Source organism: Capra hircus, chromosome 5, assembly GCF_001704415.2.
Source record: "Capra hircus breed San Clemente chromosome 5, ASM170441v1, whole genome shotgun sequence".
Taxonomy (NCBI): Eukaryota; Metazoa; Chordata; class Mammalia; order Artiodactyla; family Bovidae; genus Capra; species Capra hircus.
In genome coordinates this window covers 62,847,301-62,864,328 of record NC_030812.1, presented here as the reverse complement: position 1 = coordinate 62,864,328, position 17,028 = coordinate 62,847,301, and the positions used below count along the sequence as shown (strand labels likewise).

At 41.0% G+C, this 17,028-nt stretch overlaps 1 protein-coding gene across 2 annotated transcripts in view; it reads left to right on the top strand.

Annotated features, from left to right (window-relative positions):
* The window catches only part of UHRF1BP1L (UHRF1 binding protein 1 like), an 86,608-nt gene continuing 74,918 nt past the window's right edge, over nucleotides 5,339-17,028 (top strand). Inside the window, exons 1-2 of one of the 2 annotated variants that reach the window (XM_018048147.1) lie at nucleotides 5,339-5,625; nucleotides 14,917-15,063. Coding sequence is in view for 1 of the 2 variants with exons in the window: in XM_018048146.1 (XP_017903635.1) it covers nucleotides 5,582-5,625 (44 nt within the window). In the remaining variant the exon portion in view is untranslated. The remainder of the gene's footprint in view (nucleotides 5,626-14,916; nucleotides 15,064-17,028) is intronic. The other variant, XM_018048146.1, reaches the window with a different exon arrangement.

Below are 17,028 nucleotides of genomic sequence, written 5' to 3'. Positions count from 1 at the left end.
ATAGTAGTATTATTCAGTGACGTCTTTTGAAAAATACATTGCAAAACCATACGCAGCATGGAATTGGGTATGAAGACTCTTCAGCTTCATCATGCACCACTACTCATCCGAGTGTTGGATCCAGTCACCTTGTTACAAATACGCTGTTCCGTCAACCGCCTCGCTGTTTTACTCACACTTCCCTGTCCACTTGCTCTTCTGGACCGAGCTTTGTGTCTTATCTAAAAAAGCTTCTCGACACCTGACACACTCCCTCTCCGTTCCCATTCCTAAAATTAGGTATTCCTCCTGTGTGTTCCCGTGGTGACTTAGGCTCACTCCACAGTATCATAATGGTTAAGAGAATGAATTTTAAATTGGAATCCGGACCCTGCCACAAAATGGCTGTGTAACCTTGGGTAGTGAAGATAAGGGTTACTACTTACACAGCATTTAAAGTATGTGGTTAAATTTTGGGTTTTGGGTGTATTTCTTAATCTTTACAATTTTTGAAGTAGGTCCTATTATTGAAATCAAAGATAGTGGTTAAGAGTGCTGTTTCTTCTTCCAAACTCCTGGGTCAAATCCTGACTCTTCCAGTACATGTGTTGGACAGGTTAGTTAACCTTGCTACACCTTAGTTTCCTCATCTATAAAATGGAGTACTATAATAATTTCCCCTTGCAGAATTGTTTTATGAAGAGTAAATGATAAAAGTCAAGTACCTGGTAGTAGTTATCATTGTCATTGCCATCATCATCCTTTTATTTTATGATCATTCTATTGCCTTTGCCATTGCAAACTTCTCAAAGTCAGTCACTCTCAGTTCAGTTCAGTCGCTCAGTCGTGTCTGACTCTTTGCGACCCCATGAACTGCAGCACGCCAGGCTTCTCTGTCCACCACCAACTCCCAGAGTCCACCCAAACCCATGTCCATCAAGTCGGTGATGCCATCCAACCATCTCATCCTCTGTTGTCCCCTTCCACTCCTGCCCTCAATCTTTCCCAGCATCAGGGTCTTTTCCAATGAGTAAGCTCTTTGCATGAGGTGGCCAAAGTATTGGAGTTTCAGCCTCAACATCAGTCCCTCCAATGAACACCCAGGATTGATCTCCTTTAGGATGGACTGCTTGGATCTCCTTGCAGTCCAAGGGACTCTCAGGAGTCTTCTTCAACACCTCAGGCACTCTAGATGTCTATAATTCTTTGTAAAAAAAAAAGTCATTGAAACTCCAAATTTAGTTATATCCAATTTTAGTAATCAATTTTCTAACAATATTAAATTGATAGGCTCCCTCATGTAAAAATATTTTATCAATCTTACATCATAGAGTGGTCACCATTTCCATTCACCTCTCATCTTTTAAGATATGCTCTTTCCATTCTATGTCTACTGGTTTTAAGCCCTTTCTCACTTAAGCTTCTCTTTTTGCTTTCCTTCATTTTTCCCTGATCCCGGATCAAGATTATTTTTGTTCTTGGCTGCAGCTATCCTTGAGTAAATCCTAAAGAAGAACTTCCACCCCTAATTGCAACCTGAATGTTTCTCTCCAGACAGCCTGAAATAACCTTAAAGGTAACATTCAAAACAATTTTATCTCCAAAACTTCTTGTTCCACCTCTATTACTTGTCTCAATTAGTGGTATGCCCCAATATATATCTAGTGCCTCAAACTAGAAAGCTCAATTACCTTCAACTGCAATCCTTCACTTAATCCTGGAATTTCTCCTTGACTGTTTTTTTTTTTTTTTGGTTGTTTGTTTGCCTCTACTGATACTGCTTTATCTTTCACCAGAAATAGTAATGTTACAAGCTTCTCAAGGTTCCTATTTCCATTCTCTTCTCAATATGTTCTGTCCTCTATACTGCCAGTATGATTATCAGAAATATTTTTCTAAATCAGAGATCTCATCATATTTCCCAAATTCAATCACCATAGTTTTCCAAGGCTTGACACTGCCTATGAAATAATATCCATGCATTTGGAATCTCATCTCCCTTTCACCCATTCTACATTGTCTGCTGGTAAATATTTAACAACTGGATCTCCAGGCGAAAAAGTCCTGATTTGTAGTGTTTACCATTTTATGCGATGAAAATACTGTTACGATGGCTGATTACAAGCTTTTCTGAAGTTACCAAACACTGGAACACAGAGTTGAAAAGAGACGTGCACAACTGGTTCATGAGCCGGTATGAACTGGCTGACTATGAAGTTAAGCCAACATCAGCACAGACTGTTCCGTAAAAGCTCTGATTCCTTTCACCTTCACACCATGCAATCCCTCTTTTCACCCCTCCAGGTTTTAGTACACATAATCTCAAGCGTGTGACTATTACTTTTCAAATACATGTATATTTTGGCAGAGTGTAATTTTAAAAGGGTTAAAAATATCACTCTGATATACATACTGAACATGTGCAAATATTTAAGTTGCATTAATGAGTGAACTAACTTTATATCCTATCTTGCTGGTTCCTGCATTAATGTGAGTTAAATTTTTGATGCACATTCATTATACATTTGTATGACAGTCATGTTTTTAATTTTTTGAAAATCATACTTTGAACATTAAGTAGCAATGAACAAAAATGTAAATTTAAACCATAGAATTTATGGTTGGTTTATGACAGGCGTTCTCTCAGTTAAAGGATAGTCAAGTTGAAATTACTGCCATGTGTTTTCTAAATAAAAAGATATTGTAACTATACTTATTAACGTGAAATATTCTTTAGTAGTTCTTACTTTGAAAAGGAATTCTCATGTTGTTCCAGCACATTAGATACTTGCCATTTAGAAGTCATGAATTTTGACACTTCTGTCCTTTTTCAGGATGGTGTTCCAGCTGCTTGAAACATCCTTTTCCACCTAGTGAGTTAGTAATGATCGCCAACATTCTGTTGTGTTTGGCGCTAAGTATTTAACCTGTATTAGCTTAGTTAATCCTCACAACAACCTCATGAAGGTAAATAATACCACAGGGCTGGAGAGGTTCGGTACTTTCCCTACCATTACAAAGCTAAAAATCCACAGAGTGAAGTTTCAAATACAAGGCTGACTTTGGAGCCAATTCATTTAAGGTTAGGGCTTCCCTGATAGCTCAGTTGGTAAAGAATCTGCCAGCAATGCAGGAGACCCCGGTTTGATTCCTGGGTTGCGCAGATCCACTGGAGAAGGGAAAGGCTACCCACTCCAGTATTCTTGGGCTTCCCTTGTGGCTCAGCTTATAGAGTGAAGTTTCAAATCCAAGTCTGACTTTGGAGCCAGTTCATTTAACATTAAGCTGACATTCTCACCCTTGAAATAATATCTCCACTAAAATCCCATCTCTGACTAAACAAGATAGAATCACTCCATCCTTTGTGTTCTCTTGACCCTTTTCTTCTGTTTCCAATTATGCCAAGGATAATACTAGCATTAAGAGCTTGCTATATGCTAGGTACTTTGTTGAACGCTATATATTTTAATCCTCACAAAATTGTGAGATACTTTTATCTCCAATAGATGAGGTACTGAGGCTGAGACTGAAATAAGTTGCCCAAGTTTACACTCTGCCTACAAAGTGGCTAAGTCAGCCTTTGAACAAGAGTCTAATTACAGAGCTCGAGGTCTTAGCATACGAATTTATCTTTCATCTGAGGCTGTTAATTAACTTCTTGATGACAGGAAAAGTTTGTTTTTGTTCAGGCTACCTAGTTACTTGAATAGTCCCTTATTTGTAGTGCATTATGGCTTCCCTGGAGAAGGCAATGGTACCCCACTCCAGTACTCTTGCCTGGAAAATCCCAGGGACGAGGGAGCCTGGTGGGCTGCCTTCTATGGGGTCGCACAGAGTCAGACACGACTGAAGCGACTTAGCAGCAGCAGCAGCATGGCTACCCTGGTGGCTCAGATGGTAAAGCATCTGCCTACAATGCAGGAGACCTGGGTTTGATCGCTGGGTTGGGAAGATCCCCTGGAGAAGGAAATGGCAACCCATTCCAGTACTCTTGCCTGGAAAATCCCATGGACAGAAGAGCTTGGTATGTTATAGTCCATGGGGTCGCAAAGAGTCGGACACGACTGAACAACTTCACTTTCATAAATGAGTAAATTGAGTAAATAGTCAATCCACAAGTATCTGCTTTCCCTTGCTTTAAAAGGGTCAGGTGTTGGACTATATGTAAACTATCCCCTTGCCATTCCCATACCTTCCCACAGACTTTTCTGACACATCCCTCAGAGGTAGTGTAATTCCCTCCCCTCCTCCCTGTTCAGATGTCACTGGATGGTCATTTTCATCTTTCTAAAGTGTTGGTTTGGAGCTGGGTCGAGTGAAGGTGCAGAGCTGTAATAGCTCTCCCTGATTTCAAGTATTTCCTTCCTTTTCATAGAAAATTTTAAGTGAAATTTCACACCTTTATTTCTCTAGATACAGCAACCTAGGGAGTTGGATAAGGCTGATATTAACCTATTGTATAGATAATTAAAAGTAAGAAATTATTTTCTCCTGGTTAATGTAACTAGAAAATACTAGAGACAAAACTAGAATGCTTTTGAACTGCGGTGTTGGAGAAGACTCTTGAGAGTCTCTTGGACTGCAAGGAGATCCAACCAGTCCATTCTGAAGGAGATCAGCCCTGGGATTTCTTTGGAAGGAACGATGCTAAAGCTGAAACTCTAGTGCTTTGGCCACCTCATGCGAAGAGTTGACTCATTGGAAAAGACTTTGATGCTGGGAGGGATTGGGGGCAGGAGAAGGGGACGACAGAGGATGAGATTGCTGGATGGCATCACTGACTTGATGGACTTGAGTCTGAGTGAACTCCGGGAGTTGATGATGGACAGGGAGGCCTGGCGTGCTGCGATTCATGGGGTCGCAAAGAGTCGGACACGACCGAGTGACTGAACTGAACTGAACTGAATGTCCAGGTCCTGGACTCTATTAACACACCGTAACAACTTTCACTTTCCTTAGAATTTCTAGAGGAAACATCAAATTATAGCATTTGGCCAGGGTAACGCAGACTAAGCAAAGAAGAATATGAAGAAAACTGAGTAAGTAAAGAAAGCAAAGCAATCCGCACTTTGTGGAGTCAATTCTGACAGGGAAATGAAACAGAAAAGTGAGATATGGACGAAGCACTCAGTGGACACTAGAGCCTGAAGATGGAGGTCTAAAACCCAGAAGGTTCTGAGGTTGGGGGTCAAACTACTCAAGAGAGTCAGGGACAGGTAGTACCCCGGACCCGAGACCCTGCAAGGGAAGCGGGACAACAAACCTCCCGAGCCGGCGCTGCCTCGCCCCGCGCCGCCCCGCCCCGCGCCGGCCCCGCCCCGCCTCGCGCCCGCGGCTCCCGGGCCCTCCCCCCAGGTCTCTTAGGTGATGCTGCAGCCAAGATGGCGCCGGCGGCGGCCGCGGCTGCCTGAGCGCAATGCTCCGGGTCCTTGGCGGCAGCGGTGGCGGCTGTGGCCTCGGCCGGGGCCTCGGGTCTGTCCCGGGCGTGAGTGCTCAGGAGACTCTCCTCCGGCCGGGTGAATCCGGACAAAGAGGAGACGGCCTCGAAGAGAGGAGGCAGTGAAGAACAGAGAGAGAGCGCGGCGCCTCCCGCCTCGGCACCATGGCTGGGCTCATCAAGAAACAGATCCTGAAGCACCTTTCCAGGTTAGAGCCTCGAGCGTGGGCACAAGCTCGCCTCCGCCCTAGGGTACCAGAGGCAACCCGCGGCTTCTGGGGCGGCGGGGACTGGCAGCCGAGCAGGAGGCGACCCTTGGACTCCCTGCTCCAGAGGGGCAGAGGTCGCGCCCCCTGATCTCCCTTGGCCCCTGCACTCAGGGCTGGCCTCGCGAGTCAGCGCCTGATGGGGTCGTCCCCGGTCGGGGTCGCCCACAAACAGGTTCGCCTCTGGACGGCGTCGCTAGATGGATTTTCTCCCCCGATCGGCTCGCGGAGGAGCGTGTAGGGTGGCAGGGAGAGACTGATGGCTGGGATCGTCCCCGACGCGGCTTCTGGGGGGCGTCGGGAGGACCCTCTCGGGCGGTCCTGCGCGGAGACTGGAGATGGTCTGACGTCGCCCAGGTGCTCGGTGTCTGCTCGCCTCCATTCGGAGCTGAGCGGTTCCGTTAACCCAGGGCGTCTAGCGCAGTGTGGACTCTTAGGGCTGAGCCTTGTCTTCTCACTGAAATGTTAACCTTGTTATTGTTCTGAGTTCACCCTGCCTCGCCGTTCCCAGTCTGTGCATTAGAGGGTGTGCCTGTTTGCACAGTTAGGATTTGTTTTAGGTAAATAATCAGAGTTACCAACTGTGGCAAGTTTTTTCTTAGCCCCACATCATTCGTACAGAGTTTATTACTATTTTTTTAAATCTAAGATCCATAAATTCAGGGAGTCAACATCTGTGGTAACAAACCCAAGACTTGTCATCCTTTCCATTTCATAACGCGGTTTTAGTCAGAATCATGACTCAGTAAAGCTGGCAGTTTGTTACTGCCCCTGACTTTTCCATATTTGTCTCAAAACACAGGCTAAATGTAGGATCTTGTTTCCAAGTTGTTAACAGCGAATTCAGAATGCTTGATTATGACCCTTTTCTCTGTTATTTGTAAGATAAAGATTACTTTTAACTGATTTTAGGAAAACACTTGGATGTGATGATATACTTTTCGTGGTAAAGAGAGCTCTTGGTTGTCCAAATCGTTGTATACCACAGGTTGTATCCTGGAGAACAAAGTTATTTCTGTGATTCAGCAAATATTTTCCTCACTTATAATATTGAATAAGATAAAGGTATTTTTTTAAAGTAACCAAGTATAGAAACACTGATGATTATATATTTCTTAATAGCATCACTAATTGGAAATTTTCTTTTGAAATTGTCCATATGATCCAATAATGAATTACTTCATTTTGGTAGAAGATTTTATCATTATTTTGTATGATTTAAGTAAGATCTGACTTGCAGATGTCCTCCAGCCTTTCTCATACTCAGTTCACAAGAAAATTTACACCTACAGAAAATGATTTGAATTTCTATTTTCTCACTCTCCCGAGGATGACAGTATTTACATAGCTAGTTCCATTTTAGATGCACTGGAGAAAAGTTTGTTCAGTCATTAGGAACCTTAGGACACTATAGAGTTTAATTCTGTTATAGAACTCCCACTGAGAGGGACTCTTACAAATTAGTTGTAAAGGTAATGGCTTACTTCACAAAACAGACACATTCAGAATTGAATCTTGAGAATTACTTTTTTTTTTTAATATAATAGAGTGTAGATTTACCATGTGTTAGTTTCAGGTATATGGCATAGTGAATCAGTTATACATATAGAGGATTACTTTTTAAATCTGTATGATTTCTAATAACTGCTTAACTAATGATTTTTTTGAGATGTGTTTTTGAAGCACTTAAGTTTTCAGTTAATTCATGTTTCAAAACTTCCTTAAGTCAAGTGACTGAAGAGTATCTAATTCATCTTCTTGGTTAAGATATTAACCTTACTGCTGTTGCTGTCATCTCCTAAGAAAAATACAGTTATTTATAGATATAAAGGATGACAATAGAAGAAACAAGGTGGGTGTTGTGATAATTTACTGTTAGGTAGTGATGAACTTCTGAAATTATCTAGGTCAAACTTAATTTTATAGATTATTCAGTAATAAAGATGTCACTATACTGATCTAACCATCCGGAACACAGTTTGATTGGAAATACTCAGAACATACTATCTTCCGATAATAGGCATTTTTTATGACTAGTGAATGGAACTCATGGTAGTTTCTTAATGGAGGGCTTACCTGACCATTCTTTTCTCTATAGCACTCATCCTCATCTGTAATAAGATGTACTTATTTATTTGCAGTTCATTTGTCTTCTGTACTGAATGTAAACTCCATGAGGGCAGTTTTTTTTTTTGTTTGTTTTTTTTTTTTTGAGTCTAGAATAATTGTAGGTACTCAATGACTATTTTTTGAATGAATGCATGAATGGCAACAATGAATTGACTGTGCTTCACACTTCTATTTTTTTTTTTTAAGCCACCAATATTATCACAGATATTGGGCATGGCCAATTTTCCTGTGGTTTTAGGAAATAATGGACAATTGAATAATTGAATAAATATGGTGCCTTTGGTATCCTGGAAAGAAAATGACACTTTATCTAAGAGATAAAGAAGATAATGTAGGAACAAAGAGGAGAAAAAGAGTGCTTACTCCGAGCTTGGAGGTTTAAGTGTGGTGAAATTGTAAGATTAAAACCAGTGTTATTCAGATACAAGGGCTTAAGAAAGCTGAGAACCGAAGAACTGATGCTTTTGAACTGTGGTGTTGGAGAAGACTCTTGAGAGTCCCTTGGGCAGCAAGGAGATCAAACCAGTCAATCCTAAAGGAAATCAGTCCTGAATATTCATTGGAAGGACTGATGCTCAAGTTGAAGCTGTAATTTGGCACCTGATGCAAAGAACTGACTCCTTGGAAAAGACCCCGATGCTGGGAAAGATTGAAGGCAGGAGGAGAAGGGGACAACATGGATGGCATCACCGACTCAATGGATGTGAGTTTGAGCAAGATCTGGGAGTTGGTGAAGAATAGGAAGCCTGGTGCGCTACAGTCCTTGGGGTTGCAAAGTGTCGTACACACTGCAGTCCATAGGGTTGCAAAGAGTTAGACACGACTGAACAACTGAACTGAACTGATAAGAGAATTATTCTTTAGAGATTAACAAATGCTTAAAGCAAATGATGAACTATTTGAGAAGTGTAAATCTATATACTTATTCCCTATCTAGTTGTTTAGTTTGTATCCCAAGCATCTCTTTCATTGTTAATAAAAAGTTTGTATACTTGAAACAGATCTGAAACTGAAGAGGACAAGTGAGTGAGTGAGTGTGTGTGAGTTCATGTGCACACACGTGCAGATTAGTTACAGAGTAGTTACATCTTAATAGAAGTGAAACAGGATAAGCCTTTGAAGGGGATTTTACCCTGATCTTTCATACTATAACTGTCACATAATATGTTTTGGAGAGTTCTCTAGGAGAGTATTTTTTTCCCAAGGAAATGGAAATCTCTAAAGAAAAGTTAGAACAAGTGTAAGAAAGAAAATAAAAACAGGAGCTTACCTTTCAGCTCAAGTCCTTGTTACCTGTTACTGTGGTATGTGTACATATGTGCTCCAGCAAAGGTGAAGGGCAGGGAGTAAAAGCTTGAAGATGGGGTAATTTAAGCCAGGACGTAAAAAGAGATGGGGAAGATTCAGATACAAATGCTCCCCGGCTCCCCCTTTGGCTCAAGGCATATTATGCTGGAGGTAGAAGTGGGTGTTGCCAAAGACATACACTACATCTGAATGTAGTCTTTGTATAGTTTTAAGCAGTGGTTATGAAAAATGGGTGTTTGACCCCTCAGAGGATATTTGGCAATGTCTGGAGACATTTCTGATTGTCATGACTCGGCAGAGTTGGGTCTTGGGGTTGTAACTAGCAGGTAGAGGCCAAGAATGCTGCTAAACATCCTATAGTGGACAGCACGTTCTCTCACAGAAATTATTATTTGACCTACATGTCAATAGTTTTGAGGTTGAGAAACTGATTTAAAGTATACACATGTGTGTCAGATTATTGGACTAGGATACTGGGCTAATTAAGATTATATTGTCTGTCATAAATATACTGCTGCTGCTGCTGCTGCTGCTAAGTCGCTTCAGTCGTGTCCGACCATGTGCGACCCCATAGACGGCAGCCCACCAGGCTCCCCCGTCCCCTGCCGTGTGTTAGATAGCTGGTGGGAACGTCCTGTATACCACAGGGAGCTTCGCTTGGTGCTCAGGTAATGACTAAGAGGGGAGGGGTGGGAGGAAGTTTCAAGAGGGAGGGGATCTATGTATACATGTAACTGATTCCCAGATAGTGCTAGTGGTAAAAAACCCACCTGCCAGTGCAGGAGAGGTAAGAGATGAGGGTTTGATCCCTGGGTGGGGAAGATCCCCTGGAGGAGGGCATGCAACCTACTCCAGTATTCTCGCTTAGAGAATCCCATGGACAGCTGAGCCAGGAGAGCTGCAGACCTTGGGGTCACAAAGAGTCAGGCACGACTGAAGCACGTTAGCACCCACACATAGCTGATTCACTTCATTGGTCAACGGAAACTAACACAGCATTGTAAAGCAATTATACTCCAATTAAAAAAACTGTAAAAAAAAAAAGATTATATTGTCTGCAAACAACAAAAACATGCTCTGTTTCACTTAGGCTAAAAGAGGAAATGTAATAGAATGCTGTTAGTGTGGGTCACAGAATCTGGAAGAGCCAATGCTTAGGGCCTCATTGGAAGAGTACTTGAACCTCAGCACTATTGACATGTGAACCAGACGATTCTTCTTTGTGAAAGGCTGCTCTGCGCATTGTAGTATGTTGAGCGGTACCTCTGGTCTCCACCCACTAGATGCCAGTAGCACTCTCAGTCTTGACAATGAGAGCAGGTCTCCAGATGTTGCCAGATGTCCCCTGGAAGGTACAACGACTCTCAGTTGAGAACCACTACTTTAGGGTGCTGTCCCATCTTTCACAACTCCCAGTCTGATCTTTCCTGTTGAAGTTTCGGATTTCAGAGAGAGAATCTGTTTGACCCAGTTCTGTTTATCCGTGGGTCAATTAGCAATGGCAAAGGGTTGTACAGCAAAGATGTGGTCATGGGAAGAACTGTTTAGAGTCAGGCTTGTTGCTCCGTTTGGTGTCTTTAATAGGCACTGAACAAAACTGGGTTTTGAGGGGCCTCATTTGCCATGTTAGGGAAATTGAAATTGAACTTCATCCCAGGAGGTGACTGCTAATAAAGAATTCCTGATTAAAGAGGGACATGATCACTAAAGAAAGGTACATGGTTATGAGTTTGATTTGCAGTCTAAGGTTCAGGAACATTTCTCTGGGTTGGAAACCTAGAGTCTATAGCAGTGCTCTGATTAGTTAATGTAGAAAGATATCAGTATTCCACAGAATTTATGAGAAGGTTAGAGAAACAGACTTGGGAAAGGCCTGGATACCCGCCCGCTCCAAGGATTGAGGTAAAAGAAACTTCTTGACAGTCTCAACAAGACATATACCCTAAACAAAGCGGAAGAAATAAGTAGAAAGGGAGAGTGGCCTGAGAAGATTAACTATTTGGAATATTTATTAAGGAGATTAGGAAAGGTTTAGTGTTTGCAGGATCTTGTGACTGAATGGCAAAAGGAAGGGAGATTAGAGTGCCTCACAGTATATTTGAGTGCTTCTCTGTACCAGGTGTGTGTGAAGTGTGTGTGTGAAGTCACTCAGTCGTGTCTGACTCTTTGCGACCCCGTGGACTGTAGCCCGCCAGGCTCCTCTGTCCATGGGATTCTCCAGGCAAGAATACTGGAGTGGGTTGCCATTTCCTTCTCCAGGGGATCTTCCCAACCCAGGGATCGAACCTGAGTCTCCTGCATTGCAGGTAGACGCTTTATCCTCTGAGCCACCAGGGAAGCCCTGTACCAGGTACTAGTCCATAATGTTGGGGCAAACTCCCTGCCCTCAGTGGAGCTTACATTTTAATCAGAGAAGGCTGAGAGTAATTAGATTAATAAACCTTCACATTTAAATTAAATGTGAAGTACATTGCTATTGCGAAAAATAACAGAGAAAGGGAGTAGGAAGTGCATGGAGGTGGGGGGACAGACTTTGCAATTTTAAATCCAGTGATGGAGAAGGCTTAATTGAGAAGGTGTTATTTGAGGAGAGAGCTGAAATTGGGAGTGTGAACAAATGCAAAGATCCAGAAGAGGAAGCTTACTTGTCATTTTTTGGCAAATACATTAATGCCTCCAATATAGGTGAATTGGAATGAGGACTGAGGTGAGTAGAGGAAGATAAGATCAAAGATAATCAAGGGCCAGATCTTGTGGGACCTTGTAGTGACTTTGGCTTTTGCCCTGAGTGAGACTGGAACCCACTGGAAGGCTTTGCACCATTGATCACTCTGCAGCCAAGTGGGAAATAAATAATTGGAGGGCAGGGAAAGAAGCAGGAGCCTAGTGAAAAGTGTTAACTATCCAGATGAGAAAAAATACTGGCATGGAGCTAGGTGGATGCAGTGAAGTTGCTGAGATACATTGTCAGGTTTTAGACATATTTTGAAGGCAGAGCCACAGGTTTTGCCAATAAATAAGATGTGGATTGAAAAGGAGAACAGTCATGGATGACTTTGACATAAGCAACTGGGAAGATGGAGTTGCTATTAATTAAGTTGGAGAAGATACGCAGAAGGAGCAGGTTTATGGAAAAAGATCTGGAGTTTGGCTCTGGATACGTTAATTTGATTGTCTAATAAGTATATAAATGGAGATCCCTTTATTTGTAAGCTAATTTAGACTGGGCCTCTTATAGTTTGGCAACAGTGATGTCAGTGTTTTTTGTGTGTGGTCATCCTTTGGCTCAGCCAATAATTACAGAAAAGTGAATTGTGAGTTGAATTTTAGGGGGTGGATTTTTCTTTTTTTCTATTAAGTACACTTCATAGAAGCGTCTAAAATTGAGCAGGGTACCTGTTTCTTTCATGTTAATTTACAACTACAACCAGATATTGATTCTTAGAAAAGTTACTTTCAGGAGATTGATTTGAAAACTTAAGGTGAGAAGGAGATTGAATGTGTGGTTTATTGGATATTATAATACTGTTATCCTAGAATCAGAAGGTATTTGTTTCTGTCACCTAGAAGGAAGTTATTAAAACGGTGAGGTTATAGACTTTCCTAAGATTTAACAGGTAGTGTTGACAGGGATGGGGGAGCCTGGTGGGCTGCAGTCCATGAGGTCGCTAAGAGTCGGACACAACTGAGCAACTTCACTTTCATTTTCACTTTCATGCACTGGAGAAGGAAATGGCAACCCACTCCAGTGTTCTTGCCTGGAGAATCCCAGGGACAGGGGAGCCTGGTGGGCTTGCCCTCTATGGGGTTGCACAGAGTCGGACATGACTGAAGTGACTTAACAGTAACAGTTGAGTAGTTAAGTCACTTATCCAGCACCTTCATAATTTGATTATTCTCCACTCCAGTATTCTTGCCTGGAGAATCCCATGGATGGAGGAGCCCAGTCCACGGGGTCGCAAAGAGTCGGACATGACTGAGCAACTTCACTTTCACTTCACTTTCATACTGCCTGTTCAGGCTGTAGTTTGCACCTAAGAGTTTGCTTTTCTTTGAGTTTTCAGCACTTCCTGTATTACTCCTTTATGGTATTTTATCATCCTGTTGCAATATCCCTTAGGAGATTCGTTTATTACTTGGAAATCATTTGACTTTAGGGATTTGGAAAACATAGTCTTTTGACTCAGCAGTTCTTTAAAGTTGGGGAAGGACAATTTCTCCATTCATTTCTTTTTACTTGCATAATTTTTTTTGCAGTATTACACTTTGCCTTAATATTGCAGTTTCCAGTCTAAATGTTTCCTCAGTAAGTTGATCTCTTAGCAGTTTATGTTTTAAAGTTTGCATACTATGTTACTTAAGATGAGTAATTTAATATTTCTATTAAATATTGGTATTTACAAGTTGATATTAGCTCAGATTGAATGTAAGTTACAAGCTTTACGGGGCTTCCCTTGTGGCTCAGCTGGTAAAGAATCCACCTGCAATGCGGGAGACCTGGGTTCGATCCCTGGGTTGGGAAGATCCCCTAGAGAAGGGAATGGCTACCCACTCCAGTATTCTGGCCTGGAGAATTCCATGGACTGTATAGTCCATGGGGTTGCAGAGAGTCGTACATGACTGAGCAACTTTCACTTCACTTTGCAAGTTTTATGACACCATTTCCATAAGTGAAATACGAGCAGTTATCATATCAAGACCAAATTATTAAAACAAAATTAAAAGCTGAGCAAATATGATCCAGGATGTATTTTTTTGGGGAGGGCATTATACTTGTTATTGGTCTGTCTCATAATTCATTGACTTATTTTGAGACTTCTCCCAGCCAAAAAGAATATTGTATAAAAAATTTGAACCTCTATATTAGTCTATCCTTTAAGACAATTTTGGCTGTATGTATAATATACTCTTTTTTTCTACCCAAAAGTACCATTAAGCGAGGAATCTGTGACTTCTTTTCTGCCACTGTTATTATAACATTGTGGTGTTTTCCTCTACTGTTGTTTATTTATTTTAGAACAAAAGCTTCTTGTTTATTAGTTCCTAGACTGTCATCTCTTTAAGGGCAGCATAACCCTGATAGGCTCTGAATTCTGAGGGCAGTGACTGTGCTTGTGTGGTTCGCTATTGTATCTTTAGCATCTGCCACAGTACTGTGGTACATGGTAGTTGTTCAGAAACATTTTTAGCTGACTGGAGAAATAGATTTATACTATTGTAAATTTATACATCTGCCGTCATAGAACACATAGGTCATAAATACATGTATTTATAAAGCTGTATACATTTTTAGCAATATTACAATCTTGATGTTTGTGGGTTATTTTTCATAGGTGACTTTACTCTTTAGTATTCTTTATGAAATGAAATGAGGATTATAGTTTTAACTGGGCCTTCTGGCAGTTAAAATTTTGACAGTTTGTAGGTTGCTTGTCTATTAGAATGCTTGTCCTAATTGGTTTCATTTAGTATTGAATTATTTAGTTCATTCTTTGTGTAACTTTTGTATAGCCTAGCTGTCTCATTTTTGTTTAATATTATTTTAAATATAAAATTTAAAACATTGATTTAATAGAGTAGTAGTGCTACCAGTGGTAGAGAGAATGAAGAAAATCATAAATGATTAATTTTTCTTAGATTTTAAGCAGCATTTGCCTATAGTTATTCCAGTGTGAAATACAACTGTATTTTCTTTAAAGTGACTCACAGCTAAATATTTTTATCATATCATTCCTTTCCTCTTCCTTCCCTTAAACTTGCTCCCTTCTGTGTCCCCTGTGTACCCATTCCCTGCAGCGATCCCTGCTGGCTGTGGTGGAGATTGGTGTGCTGTGAATTTCATAATCACCCAAATGAGTCCCAGAGGAGTCTAAGAAACCCTGGCAACTGACTACTTGCTTTCACCAGGAGTAGGGACCTTTTGTCTGAATTTCCTGCCCTCAGGTAATTCTTCTATTCCCCATTTTTTTTTTTTCTTCTCTCTCTGTAAATGCAAGCACTTCCTGTGCCCACATAAAGATACATTGAGAATATTTTCTAATTCTTCTTGTTTTAGTCAGACACCAATTTCATGTTTTTTTTATTTTTATTTTTAAACTATGTAGCTACAGGCCCATGCAATTCTCTTAGAATGTCTTATAATAGATAAGATTTGGCAATGTACTTAAAGTTATAACTAGGTCTTTCTGATGTTGCGTGAGTGAGTTTTTTAACTTATTGTCAGCTACTTGGAAATAGTAATTAACATTATCTACTCTTTAATGGGTTAGGCATTATAGTCTAATGTAATTAATGAGGTATAAAGGCTCTTTTCATAAAGAGAATGTTTTGACCAATTCACTGAAGAACTTGAAAGTTTTGTGTTTTTAATGTTGGTTATAATTTTTATCAAAGACATTGAAATAACTCTCATGAACAGCTGTGAAGATAGAATTCATTTTGAAGAATGTAAGGGCTCCCACCCCAATCTTTTCTTCTCTCTCCCACTGCCCTTTAAAAATCAGGGAAAACAGTTATGCTATAAAACCAGACTCATGGAAATAGCGCTAAATTTTTTAGTCTAGGACTCAATGAAAAACCTAGAAACTTACATTTGAACGCTTCTCATCCTTGGGAAATTTATACACTTAAATACTTTGGACCTCTAAAAAGTCTACTAAGAAATTCATAACTGAAGACTAGTCATGAGCAGAATTGAGCCACTTGTTACATACTTATCCTTGGTGTAATGGAACAGTTGACAAACCTGCTGACCATTTATTAGCTGGCAGTTGTAGGTGTGATGACTTAAATATTATTTTCCGCTATTCTTGTATGCTGCCAGAGTCCAGCTCCAGCAGCCAGGCAATCAGCCTGAAGGGATGAGCAGTGTCTACGGGGAATGATGTAGTCTCTGACTCAAGGTGCGGGGCTGCATGTTTATTTCAAGCTTCAGGTTTTCTTTTATACTTTGACAAAAGCATTAGATCAGAGGTTTGACATTTTTAGTTTCCCCTCACCCAGATTTATTATCTCCAGAAATCATTGTTGCCCTTCAAACAGAGTTCCTGCTTCAGAGTCCCTACTCCTGGTGAAAGCTTTACTATCTATTATCTACTTCCTCTTATTTGTCCTATACTTAACTTGTGATTACATTGTAACTCATGTTTATGTCTGGGTTGCACACCACATTCCTCAGTTTATTTCTTATCTTTCTGAATCCTCTTTGCCCCTAGCATCTTAAGCTCACTATCTCCTAAAAAGGCTTCTAGCTATTCTTAATTATTCCTAAGCCCTAAGCTCAGCAAACTTCTTTTGCCATAAACATTCCCCTCACAAACAGGTCTCAGATAACAATCTCTTCCCATGGCCACAAGCTGCGGCCTACTTGCTCATCCTGGAACATTCTTGGTAAAGATCCTTGAACAAATGTCAGTGGTTACTTTATAGATTATTTTCTGGACACAACTGCAGAAGGCTTTGTGCTTTCTCATGCTTTCCTCAAAAACAATAAGCACCTTAACATTCTTCCCAGCCAACTCAACCGAAGAAAGGAAAGAACAAGTCAGAATCACAAGACCTAACTCCTTCATCCCGGCACCGTGCCTGCAGGATGAGGAGAGGGGGTTGGGGCCGTGCCTCCATTTTGTCAGTAATGCCTAACGTGGCTCCCGACAGTTTGCTTTCCAATATTCTTGATTCCATCATCATTCGGTTATCTGGATCTTATCCAAATTGCCAATGAAGAATGCCAAGCTTTATCTTTTAGTAGACTGTTAGAAAAACCTTTGAGATTGTTAAGATATTGGTAGTTAAGAACTTCTGTTGTTTCTGGTGGCATTCAAGGATGGTTCTGATTTTGTGTATACCTCTAGCAAATCCTCTGGGACCTTTGCTTCTGAAGTATAGTCATGGCTGTAAATTTTGCTT